General features: G+C 43.2%; 1 protein-coding gene across 2 annotated transcripts; it reads right to left on the bottom strand.

The window, feature by feature from the left end:
• Positions 1–124: 124 nt before the first annotated feature.
• On the bottom strand, positions 125–8,410 carry LOC147896350 (putative phytol kinase 2, chloroplastic). 2 transcript variants are annotated; one of them, XM_087382658.1, is made up of 6 exons: positions 7,285–8,410; positions 7,015–7,082; positions 1,355–1,486; positions 981–1,117; positions 697–811; positions 125–582 (listed from the first exon to the last, which is right to left on the bottom strand). In XM_087382658.1, the coding sequence occupies exons 1-6, from the start codon at positions 7,783–7,785 to the stop codon at positions 405–407; spliced, it is 1,131 nt and encodes a 376-aa protein (XP_087238784.1). In that variant the 5' UTR covers positions 7,786–8,410; the 3' UTR covers positions 125–404. The 2 variants fall into 2 exon arrangements, with proteins under 2 accessions (XP_087238784.1, XP_087238785.1); XM_087382659.1 differs by having other exon boundaries at positions 981–1,096.
• Between the last annotated feature and the right edge of the window lie 6,647 nt (positions 8,411–15,057).

The raw sequence follows: 15,057 nt of genomic DNA, 5'->3' as shown, positions 1-15,057 counted from the left end.
TGAGTTTACAAGGGCATGATGCATTTATGCAACACATGAAAAGTCCCTACCAATCTACACGCTCAAAGGCATGCTGCACATATTGTTAAGACTTCTACAAACATAGCTGTCTGCTGCATCAAAGGAGTTTCTTATTGAACAGTGTGAATATTGAAAGTACAGTTATCCACCTCTATTTCAACTCCCCCAAAAGGAGAATGTGGTTGTGCTGAGACAATTCATCTTTAAGCATTCCAATCAGATGTTCTATAGCTTTAGGCAACCACACTACTGTACACCTTTTAGCATTGACATTTTCTCTTTAAAACACTCTTCTTCTAATGCTCAACATGACAGTCACAGAGGTGCTTGAACTTCAACTAAGCCTAAACCTGGTTTCTAATATGACTTAGTAACCTTACCACCTATATTAAGAATGAACCAACAAAAAATGATGTGAATGGTACAGTCAGGTTGTCATCGAGGACAGTGCTGATTGGCAATGATTCTATGATTGTTGTTATGGTTGACACTATCAGTGTAGCAATCACCAATTTCAAGCTCATTTCATAGTAGCCAAAACTAGAAAGGTAGTACTGGTACCTGCAAGAGATCAATTCAAAGATAAATGTCCCTATGAGAGAAATGAATAGGAATTCTAGATACTTAGGGGATGCTACATGCAGGTGAAGGAAACATGGGTCTTAGCATTTATACCCAATGGAAACAAGGAAACCAAGTGTCAGCATTGCAAAACTCCCAACATAGGACTTGTTTCTGTTGTATGGAAGTTTTATAGTCCCCAACCTCCGTCCAATCAGGTCTGCAAAACCTGTGAGCAGACACAGTTGATGATTTTAAATTTTAGAGAAGCTTATACCTTGGAAGATTAGCCTATATGAGGAACTCATGCTGATGCATTAAGACCTCCACTTGAAAAATCAATACAGATGCAAAATGCCTAAAGAGACCAAATGACAGCATTTTGACCATGCTTTTACCATCTCCAGCACAAAGGTTTGCAATTATTATAGGAGCAAGAGGGGATGTTCGCCATAAGCAAACAGTGACAGCTAAGATTGTCACCGCATAATAGAAAGGCCCTTTCACCAGCTCCCTGCACATAAACAAAGGCAAGCTAATATATTTTTTATTTAAAAAAAAGTGTTAAGATTTTGAGGATAGTAGCTAGCCAAAGAAGAACACTGTTGTAGTTACATCAAACATTTACTCAGTTATCTGAAGCAGTTCCAGGTGTCCTAAACGAAACTGGTAGATGAACTCTTTTGAAGGATTTTCTGGAAAAATAAATGAACTTTTTGAGAGGCCATCTTCCAGTTTACATTAGGCCATTAGCCTCATGGGCTTAACTTACTTTGGATCTCCATCCCTAGTCATGGCCTTTACGACAGCATCATCTTCCATGATCCCAAGTCCTATTGCAAGCATCCGCAATCCGTTCATCCCGACTGAAAAGCCTGCAATGTATGGCGCCACATAACCATGGCTAGAAAAAGCATGTGCACAACAGGGAGAATCAATCGGCAAGACACAGCTATACAGTCACTGGGAAAAAAATCCACGGTAACAATGCAATTCTGTTCCTTAGATCCACAAAGTCTCTCTCTCTCTCTCTCTCTCTCTCTCTCTCTCTCGCTCTCTCACGCGCCCGTACTCACACACACACACACATACACACACTTTTTTTTGTGTGAATTCTCTCTCTCTCTCTCTCTCTCACACACACACACACACACATTTTTTTGGGGGTAAAGCAGCTATTTCATTGAGAAGAATGTACATTCATAGCTATCCAAAGAACAGCTAGTACTCAAAACTAGAAGCAGGAATAAAACACTTCTAACTGGGCCAGAGGAATATCTCCAAGAGAATGAGCATCCTAGAGAGACCGACACAAAGACGATCGAAAATAGGGAAAAACATCCACTGAAAGAGTGCTCATACAATCGTATAGTATGAGCACGATGCAATGACCATAGAGCCCAACAGCAACACTAGGAGTGAACATAGTCCGGCATAGCAGCATGTCTGCCAAACAACCAAAACTGCTTGCTACACACACACACACATTTTTTGGTGAACACACCTGAGCATGCCCCCACACATGCACATGCGCGTGTACGCGCACACATGCTCGTACTACTTCTAGCCCCAGCCCTAGTTCCCAGCCCCTGGGTAAGGGCAAGGCCGCCCCAGGTAATACTTACGCAACCACATTACTGGACACTCCAGCAATGCATTGAGCTTTTTGGGGTAAATATATCTTTCATGTTGCAGCGGCCGGTCGCGACCTCGGTACGTAGACGCAAGACAGAGATTACTCCCCCTCCAAGCCCAAGATCCGACTCTTAGGAGCAGCTCCAAGCCACGGGTGAGCCTTGTTCTCCAACACCCCCTCATGGGTTGGACTGTGGTCAGTCGGAACATGCATGGGCTCCATGACCGTGCATGTAGTAAGCCATAGTATCTAATACTTCGACAAGATTTGGAAAGAGCACTGGTTGGAGGGGCGGTGGATTTTCTTCTGATTCTCAAGCACACCTTTTCAGTAACATACATTAGACGTCACCATCACCTCCTACTAGGGAGGGGCCCAAAGGTTTGGTCTCCAACGGTAGGCAGAAGTGGTGGGGTCTACATTTTACTCTCTCAGGTAGTAGCCCCGGAGGTCTATGATCAGGGTGAGCTCATCGCAGGCCGGGGCAGTTTGGATGGGTCTTTGGGCAGGTCAGTCCAGGATTGGGATCCCGAAGGTGTATGTGCCCGATTGTAGACAGCACCGCCTTGCTTTTTGGAGATAGTTGACGGAATGCCTTCCAGATGTTGACTCTTGGAATGTTGGAGGTGGCTTCAACAATCCTTTGCATAGGACAAGCAGAGCGGAGCCTCCTTTGCTGAGATGCAAGCAGAGAGGAGCACTTGAGAGCAATTTATTTTCACGATCAATGGCAGAGACCCTTGAGGGAGGCAGAGTTTACTAGGCTTTCTGGCAACCTTCATTTTTCTTTTGGACAGAGGAGACATGACGACTTGTTGGAGCACCTTGACAGATTTTATGATGGGGACTGTAGAAGCTCCAAATGGCACTGTGTGGCCAAATGCACCGGGTGCGGTTGCCACACCGCCCCATAGCTGCATTGCCTCCTCAACACCCAGAAGGGTCTAAGAGTCACAACCCCCATGCGCTTGCCCCAAAGTTGTTAAGTCACATTATCCCCCAAAAAAAGACTATAGTACTCAATGTGTAACAGTGCCAAAAGGTCTTGGCACTTGTAGCAACACCAATGGCGACGATTGGTAGGCAGACACTGGTGCATTGAAGTAACATGTCAGACCCGAGAATGGTTCTAGACACTCTCAAAAGTAGAGTCCGGATCCAACATCACAATAGGAAATAACCAAAGTTGCCCCATTAAGGGAATCAAAACGGTGCCATTTAAGATTACAATAGGAGAGAAGATAGTACTCAAGGATGTACTTTACTTTCCATATCTATGTGCAAGATTTGCTCTTTGTGAGCTAGCTAGCAAGCAATGGGATGAGTGTGGTCTTCAATGGAGACAACGTCCTCATTGGGCGGTCCAAGGCCACAAGGGCAGAAAGTGCCAAAGGAATAGAGGACGAGGGTTGATCAGTGCATTGAAGGTGACAAAGAGTGAGGATGTCTCAAGATTATGGGATGGGAGGTTCTCCTAGAAGCCATGCAAAGATCCAAAATCGTGGATAGGCTTCCACCCTTCATAGGCAGTCATGACATCTGTCGGGCTTGTAGAGAAGGAGCGCGACAAAATCGGGCCATAGAACCATTGCAATTGGTTCATTCGGACATTTGTGGGCCAATGCCTACGAAATCACACGCTGGAGACGTGCTCTTCGTCACGTTCATTGGCGACTTCAGTCAAATGACTGTGGATCTATACCTTCTCCAAGAAACTTTAGGCCTTTGACAAATTCAGGGCTTGGACGGCAAAGGTAGAGAGTGAGATCAATAAGAAGTTGAAGAAGCTTTGCACAGGCAGAGGCATTCACATCGACCGAATTTGACAAGTATTGCAACCAACCAGGATAAAGAGGCAACTAACTACATCAAGGACATCCCTGCAAAATGGGATGGCAGAAAGAAAGACCATGTGATTGTTGTCGAGATGGCATTGAGCATGCAAAGAGGAAAGAATCTTCAATTTCATTCAGTGCAGCGGCAGTCCATGCAACTCTTCATCTAAACTAAACTGCAATGTACGCAATTACTGCGACAACACCTCTGAAGGCATAAATCAGGCAGAAGCCCATCATCACACATCTCTGAGTATTCAATTCTGATGCTTGGGTCCGTGTCGACAACAACATGAGGACCAAGATTCAAGGAGCCGAAAATCTTCATTGGTTAAAGCTTCGTTGGTCCGCCAAGATATGGTCTTCCAAGAGCCGGGCTCATAGGAAAGCAAAGTATCCACAGGATCACACTTCGACGAGAATCGAATTCAATTCCAGTACCAGGCCTGGATCCTAGATCAACCAGATCGGGACCCCGAACAGAGAAGTACCTACAAAGCAGATTCGGAGACCCCTTTGGAGTAAGAAGATATTGGAAAGCTCTAGGAATACTGACATCCTAGTGAACTACAGACTGATGGCTCAGGTCGAATTGTTCAAGGTGCCGAGGTCCTATGAAGAGGTGAAGGGAATTCGGATTGGCAATTTGCAATGGCTACTGAAAGGGAGCCCATTGAGACAAATCGGACTTGCAATCTGGTTCCAAGACTAGCACGACACAAGCTCATAGGTACACACTGGATAAACAAGGTCAAGGACAACTCTGATGCAACGTTTGACAATAAGGTGCAGTGATGGCCAGATTGTTTGCACAAACCAAAGGTTTCAACTATAAAGAAGCATTCGCTCCCACCACTTAAATGGCAGTGGCATCCCATTCACAGTCTGGTCCATTTTCCAGATGGATGTGAAGTCAGTGTTTCTGAACAGAGATCTGAAGGAGGTCTACGTGGAGTAGCCACCTAGATTCCAGATCCCGGGTGACAAGGTGTGCAAGCTCCAGAAGGCATTGCCACACGGGAGAAACAATCTGGCCCTCTTATCACCGAGCATACTTGAACTTTATTTGATGACAATTCCTGGTTCCACAGACAGAACCGCTTGTTTTGACTTACGGGTCCAGACAGGTAGGTTGTTGGGGATGGCTTTTGGGCACCAGAACTCACTGCCGCCTGAGACTTGGAGGGATTACACGTCATGATGCTCTCCCATATCATTTGAGGCCTCAGTTTAAAGCATCACTTTTGCACTTGGAAGCAGTCTTCACCTACAGAGGATTTGGTGGATGGACAACGATAGACTCCCTGAGCTAGGGTTGTGTTAGTCCCCTGCGCCAGTCATAGAGTAGTTCATGAAGTAGGGTCTACAAATGGATATATTACACCCCCCTCCAGTTCATCTTGGACACCCCAACCTGTGTATATGTAGGCAGGAGAGAAACGAGATCATCAGATGAGAGTTCCTACCACTACACACCTCCTGGTTGGATCAAGCTTGATACGCTTCCTACAAAGATAAGTTTTAAAAGGATATTAATAAGAATGGTTACAATTAGAGACTGGATATCACGTTTGCATGCATTAGAGATTGCCTTGGTCAGATCAGAGTTTCGTCAATTAGACTGAGGATTGAAATAGGGGAGAGGATTATCCCTCCACCCAAACTGAGGATTGAGGTAGGGGAGGTACAGACTGACGACCGTTGGGTATTCAGATGCCACCTTCTTAGAAGATCACAAGGTAATTCTTGCAAGAGAGCATTCTGGAGATGCATAGACACAGCACTGCACTTGTTGAGATCACACAATATATGATGACCGATGCCCTACAGATGTATCACCTCTTTCTATCAGGAGGAAGGTGAGGACAGCATAGTGCAAAGCCATCAACATAGATGAGCGGACCAGGTTGTTCAGCAGCCGAGATAGACCAGTGCATGTACTAGGTCGCCTTTCATACAATAAGTTGAGATCTCCATCCTCACATGGAATCACACCCAACCAAAGACGTCCACATCACACATCAAGGAGGGTAGCTCCAGGTAAAAGCACCAAGGCAAAGGATTGTGGGCCCCTATCGATCATGGAAATGCTTCAGAACACTAACAGGCTGCACGTCTAACTCAGTCTGGGAGCTCTTGATGTTTTGAGAGCCAGCTTTGCTGTGTGAGGCGCTTACACACACCAGACATCTCATGGAGAACTCTTTCCTCCCACCTTATTTATTCGGTACCACCTCAAGTGTGGACCCTCCGTATTAAATGGAAACTTAGAGAGCGGAGAAGATACCCTCTTGATGCTCTGATACTCAATATATGTAGAGAGATGCTACATATATCTCCATTGTATCAAAACACCTCAGTAGGATCAACAATGCACATTGAACCAGATTTTAACTGTTTTATACCTTGTAGTTGAGTGCTTTTTTGTGTTTTAAACAAGCAAGCACCGTGGCATTTCACCCCAAGAAACGCAAGATGTGAAGGCTGAGAACTTTACATTGCTCTTTGTCAGGCGTAACAGCTCATTCTGAACAACAAAACATACAAGCACAAGCACCAGAAGATCTACCTAGCCCCTTTGGGCAGCCAACCCAACACGTGCTCCTTCTAGACTATCATGACTTATCACATACAAACACCACAGCCAGTTGCAAGCTATGCATAGTAATACATATTGCATGATTTTTATCTTGTCCCATAAAATCCTGTGGCACTTGAGTTGACATTATATATTCTCCAGTGGACATTCCCTCTCTCTCTCTCTCTCTCTCCATGTATGTTGCATGCACATGTGCTGTGGGAGCGCATGTGGCTTTTGAGTCCAAATTTCTCGCCAACTATACATGGCAATTTTGGCAATTTTTACACGACTAGAGCTCTTTTGTTTACTTTTCAAGCACGAGCTTCAATTGCATGCACTGAGCTAGTCAAGGTAGAAAGAAATGTGAAGTTTTTGCTCACCTGAACAAAGGCCAGAACAGCATGAAGATCAGACCGGTGCTAATATGCACAAGCTTACGACTGACTTTCTGGCCAAAAAGACATCGACTACATTAAGAAATAAGCGTCACAAACTTGCCCCAAAGTCATAAAGACATATCATCCTTGAAAAAAGGTCTAAAGTACGCAATGTGTAACAGTGCCTCACACATCATCTCGTGGGAAAGCTTCGAGGTTGGGAAACAAATTTGACTCGTGAAAGATGCGGATACAGTATCTATCGAAACTGACCTTGTCAAAGACATCTCGTTTGGCGAGCTCGTCCCAAAACCTTAAGCTTACCAATGCTCCGCCCACAGTTATCACGCCCATGGCCAAGTCATGAATAAGCTCATTCTCCATAGAAAACAGGGAACCTGTCATCGACATATTGCAAACTACTGTAGACCGGGAAATTTCTCTCCTAACTCCAGAGATGTCTTGTTCGATGGCAATGAATTTTCCCAATCGGCGACGATAGACTTGCACAGTAAAGGAGGAGCATTTGAGGCCCACGAACTTCTGAGAAACCGCTCCACCCGTGAGCCGCGCTGATATACTATTGACAATGTCGCCGGTGATTCTGGCCATGGAGCTTTCTCTTGGAGGATCAGCTCGATCAGTAGAAGCACGTAAATTGACGAGAGGAGGAACGCGTGAAAACTTGTCATATTCAGAAAGGCCGGAAGCTTCGGACTCAAAAGCTGACGGCGAGCCAGAAGAGAAGGGAAAAACTGTGGAAGAGAGTCCCATTGCGAACGCGAACTATGGATCGCACATGCGGAAGCAAGGAACAGGCAGTCTCGAGCTGTTAAGCATGCAAGAGGGAGTAAATTGCAAGGAACGTAGAATCAAACAGGTCTGTGAGCATCTTCTCCTACTCCGACAGATTAAAATGCCAGATGATAGATAGGCAGATATGACTGAAACAACACATTGCGAGGATTTCTTGTTCGACAGAGCGTCAATGTGAAACGCTCAGGAAAATCCTGTCTACTACATAAGACTGATGACGATGAAGGTGAAGCAAAACGCTCAAAACGCGAGTCCCATCACAGTTCGTTTATGCTGTGGTGCTCGGCATCTTAACAATGTCAAAGGGAATCTGCGATGCAAATGCGGAGAATGCTTGTAGATGATGCGCAAATTCGCAAAGAAAAGCCAGGTTTTTCCTCAAGCGATGGCGCGGCATGGAGCTGGAGAAAGGAATTCACTCGGGAGGTCATCGACCGGCAGTTGCGATGCTGCGGGAGGTCTTGGAATATCAGGATGCAGAATGGAGACAAATTTGTTGGGAAGAAAGTCTGCATCATCAGATTTTGGTGGAGCTCGCGAAAACATTGAACCGAATGAAGATGAAATTGAGATGAAAATGAAGATGAACATGAAGATGAAGATGAAGATGAAGCATTCTCGCACGGAATCTACCCTGCTCGCGGCCATTCTCTGCGGAATCTGTTCCACCTCCCTTCCCAACTATTCTCGATTTCATAGCCCTCGGATATTTGCCCCTTGGATAAGGCATCAAGACTTAGGGACTCGATTCAACCGTAGGAAACCGGAGCCACCCGGAGGCCAATAGCAATTTGCCCCAATTTTCGATCGAGATCGACAATCGGAGGCGACGCCATGGAAACATGTGCACCGTTGGATCGAGTGGCAATCGTGTGGAAATGCATGCACGCCATTGATGCACATTGATCTCACGGTGGAGTATCGCCATTGCGCCACGATATCACATGTGCCACATAAAAACCTGGTCCTGTAGACCGTTAGATCAGAGATTGATCTAAGGGTTGTGATGCGGCACTGGCCACGCACCCTTGGATCAAGCAAGATTTGATGGTTGTTATTCGTGGGGTGAGGGTGGGGCCCTGATCACTGACATAACTGTGCACACCTAATAATGAGCCGGTCAAATGTGTCCAATTGGTGAATTTTTGGGAAAATCTCTCGGTACATTATGGAAGGCACGTAGATCGACGTCCCGAATTAATGCTCCTTCAACCCCTACGGTTGACAAAAAGAGACAATGTTGACAAAAGGCAAAGAAGAAAGGTGACTCAGTTTCCACCATGGCGTCGAACAGGGTGGATGCCTTTCATCAACAAGGGCATGGGGTTGTGGCCAATAGAAGGGAAGTGTGTTCGGCACCTCCACCCCACGGAAGCACAAGACAACCGACGAACAACAAATAAGAAAACTTCACACACTGAAGCTACCAGAATGCAACTAGTAAAGCTTCTTCAACACTACTATGTGTGAACATCACACCCTAGCATCTGGCCTCCTAAAAGATGGTGTCATTGTTGCCCTGTCTGAACCTAGCTTTAGTCATCCCTTTCAAGTCGTTACAACAATGGCTATCAACCGTCAATAACGACTTTACATTACTTGCATGGACTTTCTCTTTCTAGCCACACATCCCCTACAATGTGAGAAGTTGTTTTGGTCTTTCAAGCTAGTGTACATCTAGTCAATGCTAGGTCATTTTGTATACCCAAGTTGTGTTCTGATAGGGACCGACCCATTTCCCTGGAATTTCTCGGCTAAACCGCTAAACCTATTTTCAATGTAGCATTACAAGATCATCTATTTGGAATTTTGTGAAAACATGTTGATTGGCCATCGCATTCTACCTGATGAATTGCAAAGCATTAGCAAAACACGACGACCCATCTGCAAGAAAATTTGACCATTGGAACAAATATATAACAACATATTAGCATCATCACATGGATTGCAGCACACTGAACAGTGCTAACGCAATGAAAAGCTTCTTGGTGATTCTTTATCAAGTAGTGAGAAGCTCCAGTACTTGGATATATTATATGATTTCCCATAATATCTCTTTGCAACAAGCTATTCATAGGTTTGACCAATCTCTCTTGTGGAGCACAAGATTGAGTTGAAGATAGAAAGCAAGCCAGTTGTGCAACACTTAAGGCGATTGTGTGATCCAAGCTAAGGCACTAAAGAATGAGGTAACGCAACTACTTGAGTCTAGATTCATCTTTCTTGTCGATGATTCAGAATGTATACCTCCTATCATTGTCACACCAAAGAAAGGAAATAGGTGGTGGGTTTGTGTGGACTTTCGTCCTTTGAATGCATGCACCAAGAGGGATCATTTTCCTTTTCCATTCCAAGATGAAATACTAGACCAAGTAGTAGGGCATGAGATGTATTCTGTATGTGATGGGTATTTTGGGTACTTTCAAATTTGCATTGGGAGGAAGATCAAAAGAAGACATCATTTGTCACACCTATTTGCTTATAGAGTGATGCATTTTGGGTTGATGCACCAGCTACATTTCAAAGGTTCATGAGCCAAGTTCTTGAGCCTTACTTGGGAAAGTTCATAAGGGTGTTTTGGGATGACTTTTGCATTTATTCTCGGTGCATAGATCATATGGAGAAGTTGAAGATGGCCTTAGCCACAGCAGGATAGATGAAGCAAAAGGGTGTTTAAATCCTAGCAAGTGTCATTTGGCTCAAACAAAAGTAGTTTTGTTGGAGCATATTGTGTTTGAAGAAGGCTTGAAAATGGATCCTGACAAGGGTCAAGCAATCATGTCATTGCCAAGTCCTCTCAGTGTGACTGGTGTTCGCATAATTCTAGGAAAGAGCAAGTATTATCAATGCTTTTGTGATGATTTCATAGAGATACTCCATCCAATGAGCTTGTTGACAAGAAAAGGAGTTTCTTTCCAATGGGGTGTGGAGCAATAAGATTATTTTCAGCAACTTAAGGAGGCCGTGAGTAAGGGCACGATATTGAAGCCCCATGATTTAAGATCCCAAGATTTTTATGTAAATCCAAGTGTATCTTTGCATTTAGTTAGTGTAGAATTGCTACAGAAAGGACAGGCAAGTAGAATGCAACCCATCTATTATGCCAATCGACAACTTACAGAGGTGGAAACAAGGTATGAAGAAATGGAGGTGGAAACAATCGACAGCTTACAGAGATGGAAACAAGGTATGAAGAAATGGAGTAGCAAGCTCGCTCTTTGGTGTTTTGAATAAGAAAGTTTCACTCCTGTTTATTGCCTCAACCCTTTTTCTTCCTTACCTCTCATTCTGTATTAGCATATCTAGTTTGCAAGCTTAATCCTGGGGGGAGATTTGCAAAATGGTTGTTATAGCTTCAAGAGTTCTCTTTCTCTTTTGTCACTGAAAATACCACTAGGTCTAGTATGGTAGATTTGCTCACAGGATGGGAGGATCTAGGAGAAGAAAAGAGATGTAAGGAGGACATTAAGGATGAAAGGGAGACACCACCAACAACTTTTGTTTTGTATTTTGATGGGGCTTTTAATCCTTCATGCCAACAAGGAGACGGGGGGATGGTCTTGATGAATTCTGAATGTCAAGAGGTATAGGCAAGAGGACAAGAGCTTTCAAGTATCACAACTAATAATGCAATTGAGTATAATTATTTGATTCTTGGTTTGGAGGGTTGTCTTCAAAGTCAAGTTAAAGAATTGGAAGTAAGAGGAGATTCTCAGCTTATTATAAAGCAAATGCAAGGGTATCACAAGGTAAGAAGTCCTCATTTGAAGGAGCTTAATCAAAGGCTATGGCACTATGTATTGATTTTTGTAAGTTTGTTCACATAAACAAAAAAGAAAATCAAAGGGAAAATGAGTTAGCTACTCAAGCCATTTCAGTACAAGACAGGGGAATGGTCTCTTTGGTAGACATTGTGGATGTGGCCAAGACTGCAAGATGTAGCCCCTATATTGTTGTTGATGACATTTTTTATAAATTAGGAAAAGATAAGGTGCTCCATCGGGTGGTCCATCCCATGGAAACTAGGACAATCCTAGAAATGTGTCATGAATGCTCTGGTCATTTTGCTTCAACAAGCACAACTAGGAGAATTCTTAATGATGCAGGTAACTTTTGGCCATGCCTCCATAAGGATGTATATAAATGGTGTCGAAGTTGTACAGTATGCCAAAAGTTTGGTAGGCGACAGCTGATCCCTGGGCCCTTGAAGCCTATTCCAGCATATGGACCTTTTGAGAGGTGGGGGTTGGACTTTGTGGGACCACTCCCTCACTCATCTCAGGGCAAGCATTATTTATTAGTGACAAAAAAGGCGCAAGGCTTGTTTTAACACCAATTACATAAGAAGAAGGATATTGCAGAAGGAGATTTGGTCATGAGATTTGATGGCCGTTTGGAAAAGTGGCTAGACAAAAGGTTTATCGACCGATGAGAGGGACCATATTGAGTCAAGAATAGAAGGACAGGAAGATGCCTATGCTCAACGCTTGGTACAATTAGAAGCCTTGGATGAATGTAGATTACACGCTTTATAAAACTTGGAAGCTTCTCAAAAAAGGCGCAAGGCCAATTTTGACACCAAATTATACAAGAAGAAAGATATTGAAGAAGGAGATTTGGTCTTGAGATTTGATAGCCGTTTGGACAAGCGGCTAGACAAAAAGCTTATCAGCCAATGGGAGAGACCATATCGAGTCAAGAAGAAGTTCACCAATGGAACCTATCAGCTTGAGGATTTTGATGGCATGGTGATACCCAGATGCACCAATTAGTATTGCTTGAATTTCTTCTATGCTCGACCGCCTTGAGGACCAGCAAACCCTGGGGGCACCAACTCAATATGTAATATGCTACTACCCTTGTCCAAAATCTAGGATATGGGGGGACAAGGTCCATATATAATATGCATGGATTTCCTTTAAATTTTGCAAATATGGAAGGGAAAGATATGAAAATTTCATGTCTCCCCTCCCACAAAATATAAGGTATATACCTTGAAAAATATGCAAGATTTTAAGATTTGTACATATTTTTCATAATATGTGAGGCCCAAGCGGGGGGTTCTTTGGATGAGGGGGGGTAAAACAAAAAATACACTAAAATATGAAAACTCATCTCCTTTCAAATTAATGTAACTTTTTCATGTGTTACCCAAATTTCAACGTGTAAAAACATATTTGAAGCTCTTTTAGTGTAGAACACAACCATGTTAATTTAAACAATTTCTACTCATGTCATATTGTTAAATTCATCTCATACTCATGATTTTGATAGGTTTTCTTACTAAAGGGAGTTGGCAACCCATGCAGCAAACCCTCTTTGTTACTAGAGAGGATCTGCTAGGGGGGGAAGGATGTGACACCAAAAATTGATATCTTTTATTTGGCACTGGTATTGCTTTTCTTTCTGTTTGATAAGAGTGCGAGTATCAAGTGATAGCCTAGTGGCTCTCACTTATTTCTATTTTCTAAGATATTGTATGGGATTGAGAGGATGAGTGGAATGGATCATTGTAAATACCATGTGTATGAATGATAAATACCTTGGTATGGGGTGAGAGTTATTTGTGTATGGGATATTATGGGGATTTTAGAAAATAGGAAGAGTGAGTCATATAAAGACTGGTTCTCATGTCCATGTGTTCCAATAATGTAAGAGAGATCACATGCCAAGTGTGTGGAAGGCATGTGGGGGAGTGTGGAAGAGTGTGGAGTCAAGAGGAATCCTTCTAGAATTCCTATGTGGAATAAGGAGGATGTGGACATTTGGAAAAGAGAGGGTCCCTATGGGCTCCATATAGAAATACTCTTGACTTTCTCAATATTTTAAGAGTCTTTAGCATTTTTTAATGGGACACATGTCAAGAGTAGCCAAAAAGGACATGGATGGTGACATATGGGCTTATGTAATTGATGGGGAAAGGAATCTGTAGGCAGCACTTGTAAATTGGTGAAGGAGGGTGACAAAATCTCGATAAAAGGAGCCCTCCTCTCCCTTGTTCAACATCTCTTCCACTATTGAGCCTCATGCTGCTGTAGCTCTAGTCCCCTCAAGCCTCTTCTATGAGCCTTCTCTCTCCCTTTTGTAGATATCCTCTTATGTAGACTCTTGAGTTCATATCCCTCTAGTTCATTCTCTTTCTATGAGTAGTCTTGGAGCTCCCACTCCCGCTTGTATGTATGAAACCTCTTCTTCTTCCTTGTGTTTGTAGTATTTTGAGTTGCATTTGAGTGGAGTCTCACTCTATTGGTAATGAAGGTTACTTCAGGTTCTCTCTCTTGACTGTCTCTCCCCTTTTTCCATTGCTCTCTCTTCCAAAGTCTTCAAAAGTGTTGTCTATTTGGATGCTCATTGCGCATACATGGTTTATCCATTTCCCGAGCCACAAAGGGAGCTCTTCCTTCCCTCCTAGATGACATCTATGGGACTTGGATTGTTGGATTAAGTTTGATCATGGAGGGAGTATTCTCCCAGGTTGGCATCAGTAGAAGGAGTATGTGTTTTTCATGATGGTTTGATCCCCTATCAATATTTTGCTCATAACTTTCTGCTCAATGCTCTGATTTTGACAAAACTTATATCAGCACGAAGCTCTCTTCAAGACACGAATCATCTTGTGTATGAAGTTTTTATATTAGAGGTCAAACCAAACTTATGAGTCTTTGTGTGTGACTTTATTTTTCAGACAATTTTTACCCCCTTCCAATTAAATGTCCATAACTTTTCAACCGCTTCTCTATTTCTTACAAAACTTATATAAAATCGAAGCCCATTTTGAGGGCATATTAAATGGATTTGAATATTTGATATCATCTCTTTGCCAAAAGTTATTGGCCTCTGTGTTTGATGACAACTTATAGAGTGTTTTGAGCTATTTGTAGAGGTATCTATGAAGGAGGTGCAATGTTTTCCAGGAACCTACCCATCTGACCCAATCAACCCCTTCAAACTTCTTAATATATCAGTTCATGTCATATTCAGCCACAAAATCTTCTTTCAACAACGTATCACTCTTCTATTTGGTGCAGACCGGCTTGGTGAGATTATGGCCTCCGCTGATCCTTTCCTTCTCCCTATGCTAGAGTACAAACAACATCACTTGGGATGTTACCGTCTTCATTCTCATCTAAGGGAAGAAAGGAAAGAATGTGTGGTGTGGTCTCTTGGGATGAAAGTTTTTGTTTTATTTCCCCTTTCCCAGTGATAAAGATCTATGTCACTAAGTTTGGA

The sequence above is a fragment of the Dipteris shenzhenensis genome, chromosome 12 (genome assembly GCF_047967505.1).
Source record: "Dipteris shenzhenensis isolate YYH24624 ecotype China chromosome 12, Dip_SZ_1.0, whole genome shotgun sequence".
Taxonomy (NCBI): domain Eukaryota; kingdom Viridiplantae; phylum Streptophyta; class Polypodiopsida; order Gleicheniales; family Dipteridaceae; genus Dipteris; species Dipteris shenzhenensis.
The sequence above is the reverse complement of the archived record's forward strand: the minus strand, read 5'-3'. Positions and strand labels throughout refer to the sequence as shown.

Coding starts and splice junctions, on each gene's coding strand:
- LOC147896350 (XM_087382658.1), bottom strand. CDS start 7,785: ATGGGACTCTCTTCCACAGTTTTTCCCTTCTCTTCTGGCTCGCCGTCA. Junction 7,083..7,284: donor AACGAGATGTCTTTGACAAG/GTCAGTTTCGAT, acceptor CTTTTTGGCCAG/AAAGTCAGTCGTAAGCTTGT. Junction 812..980: donor AAACCTTTGTGCTGGAGATG/GTAAAAGCATGG, acceptor GTCTGCTCACAG/GTTTTGCAGACCTGATTGGA.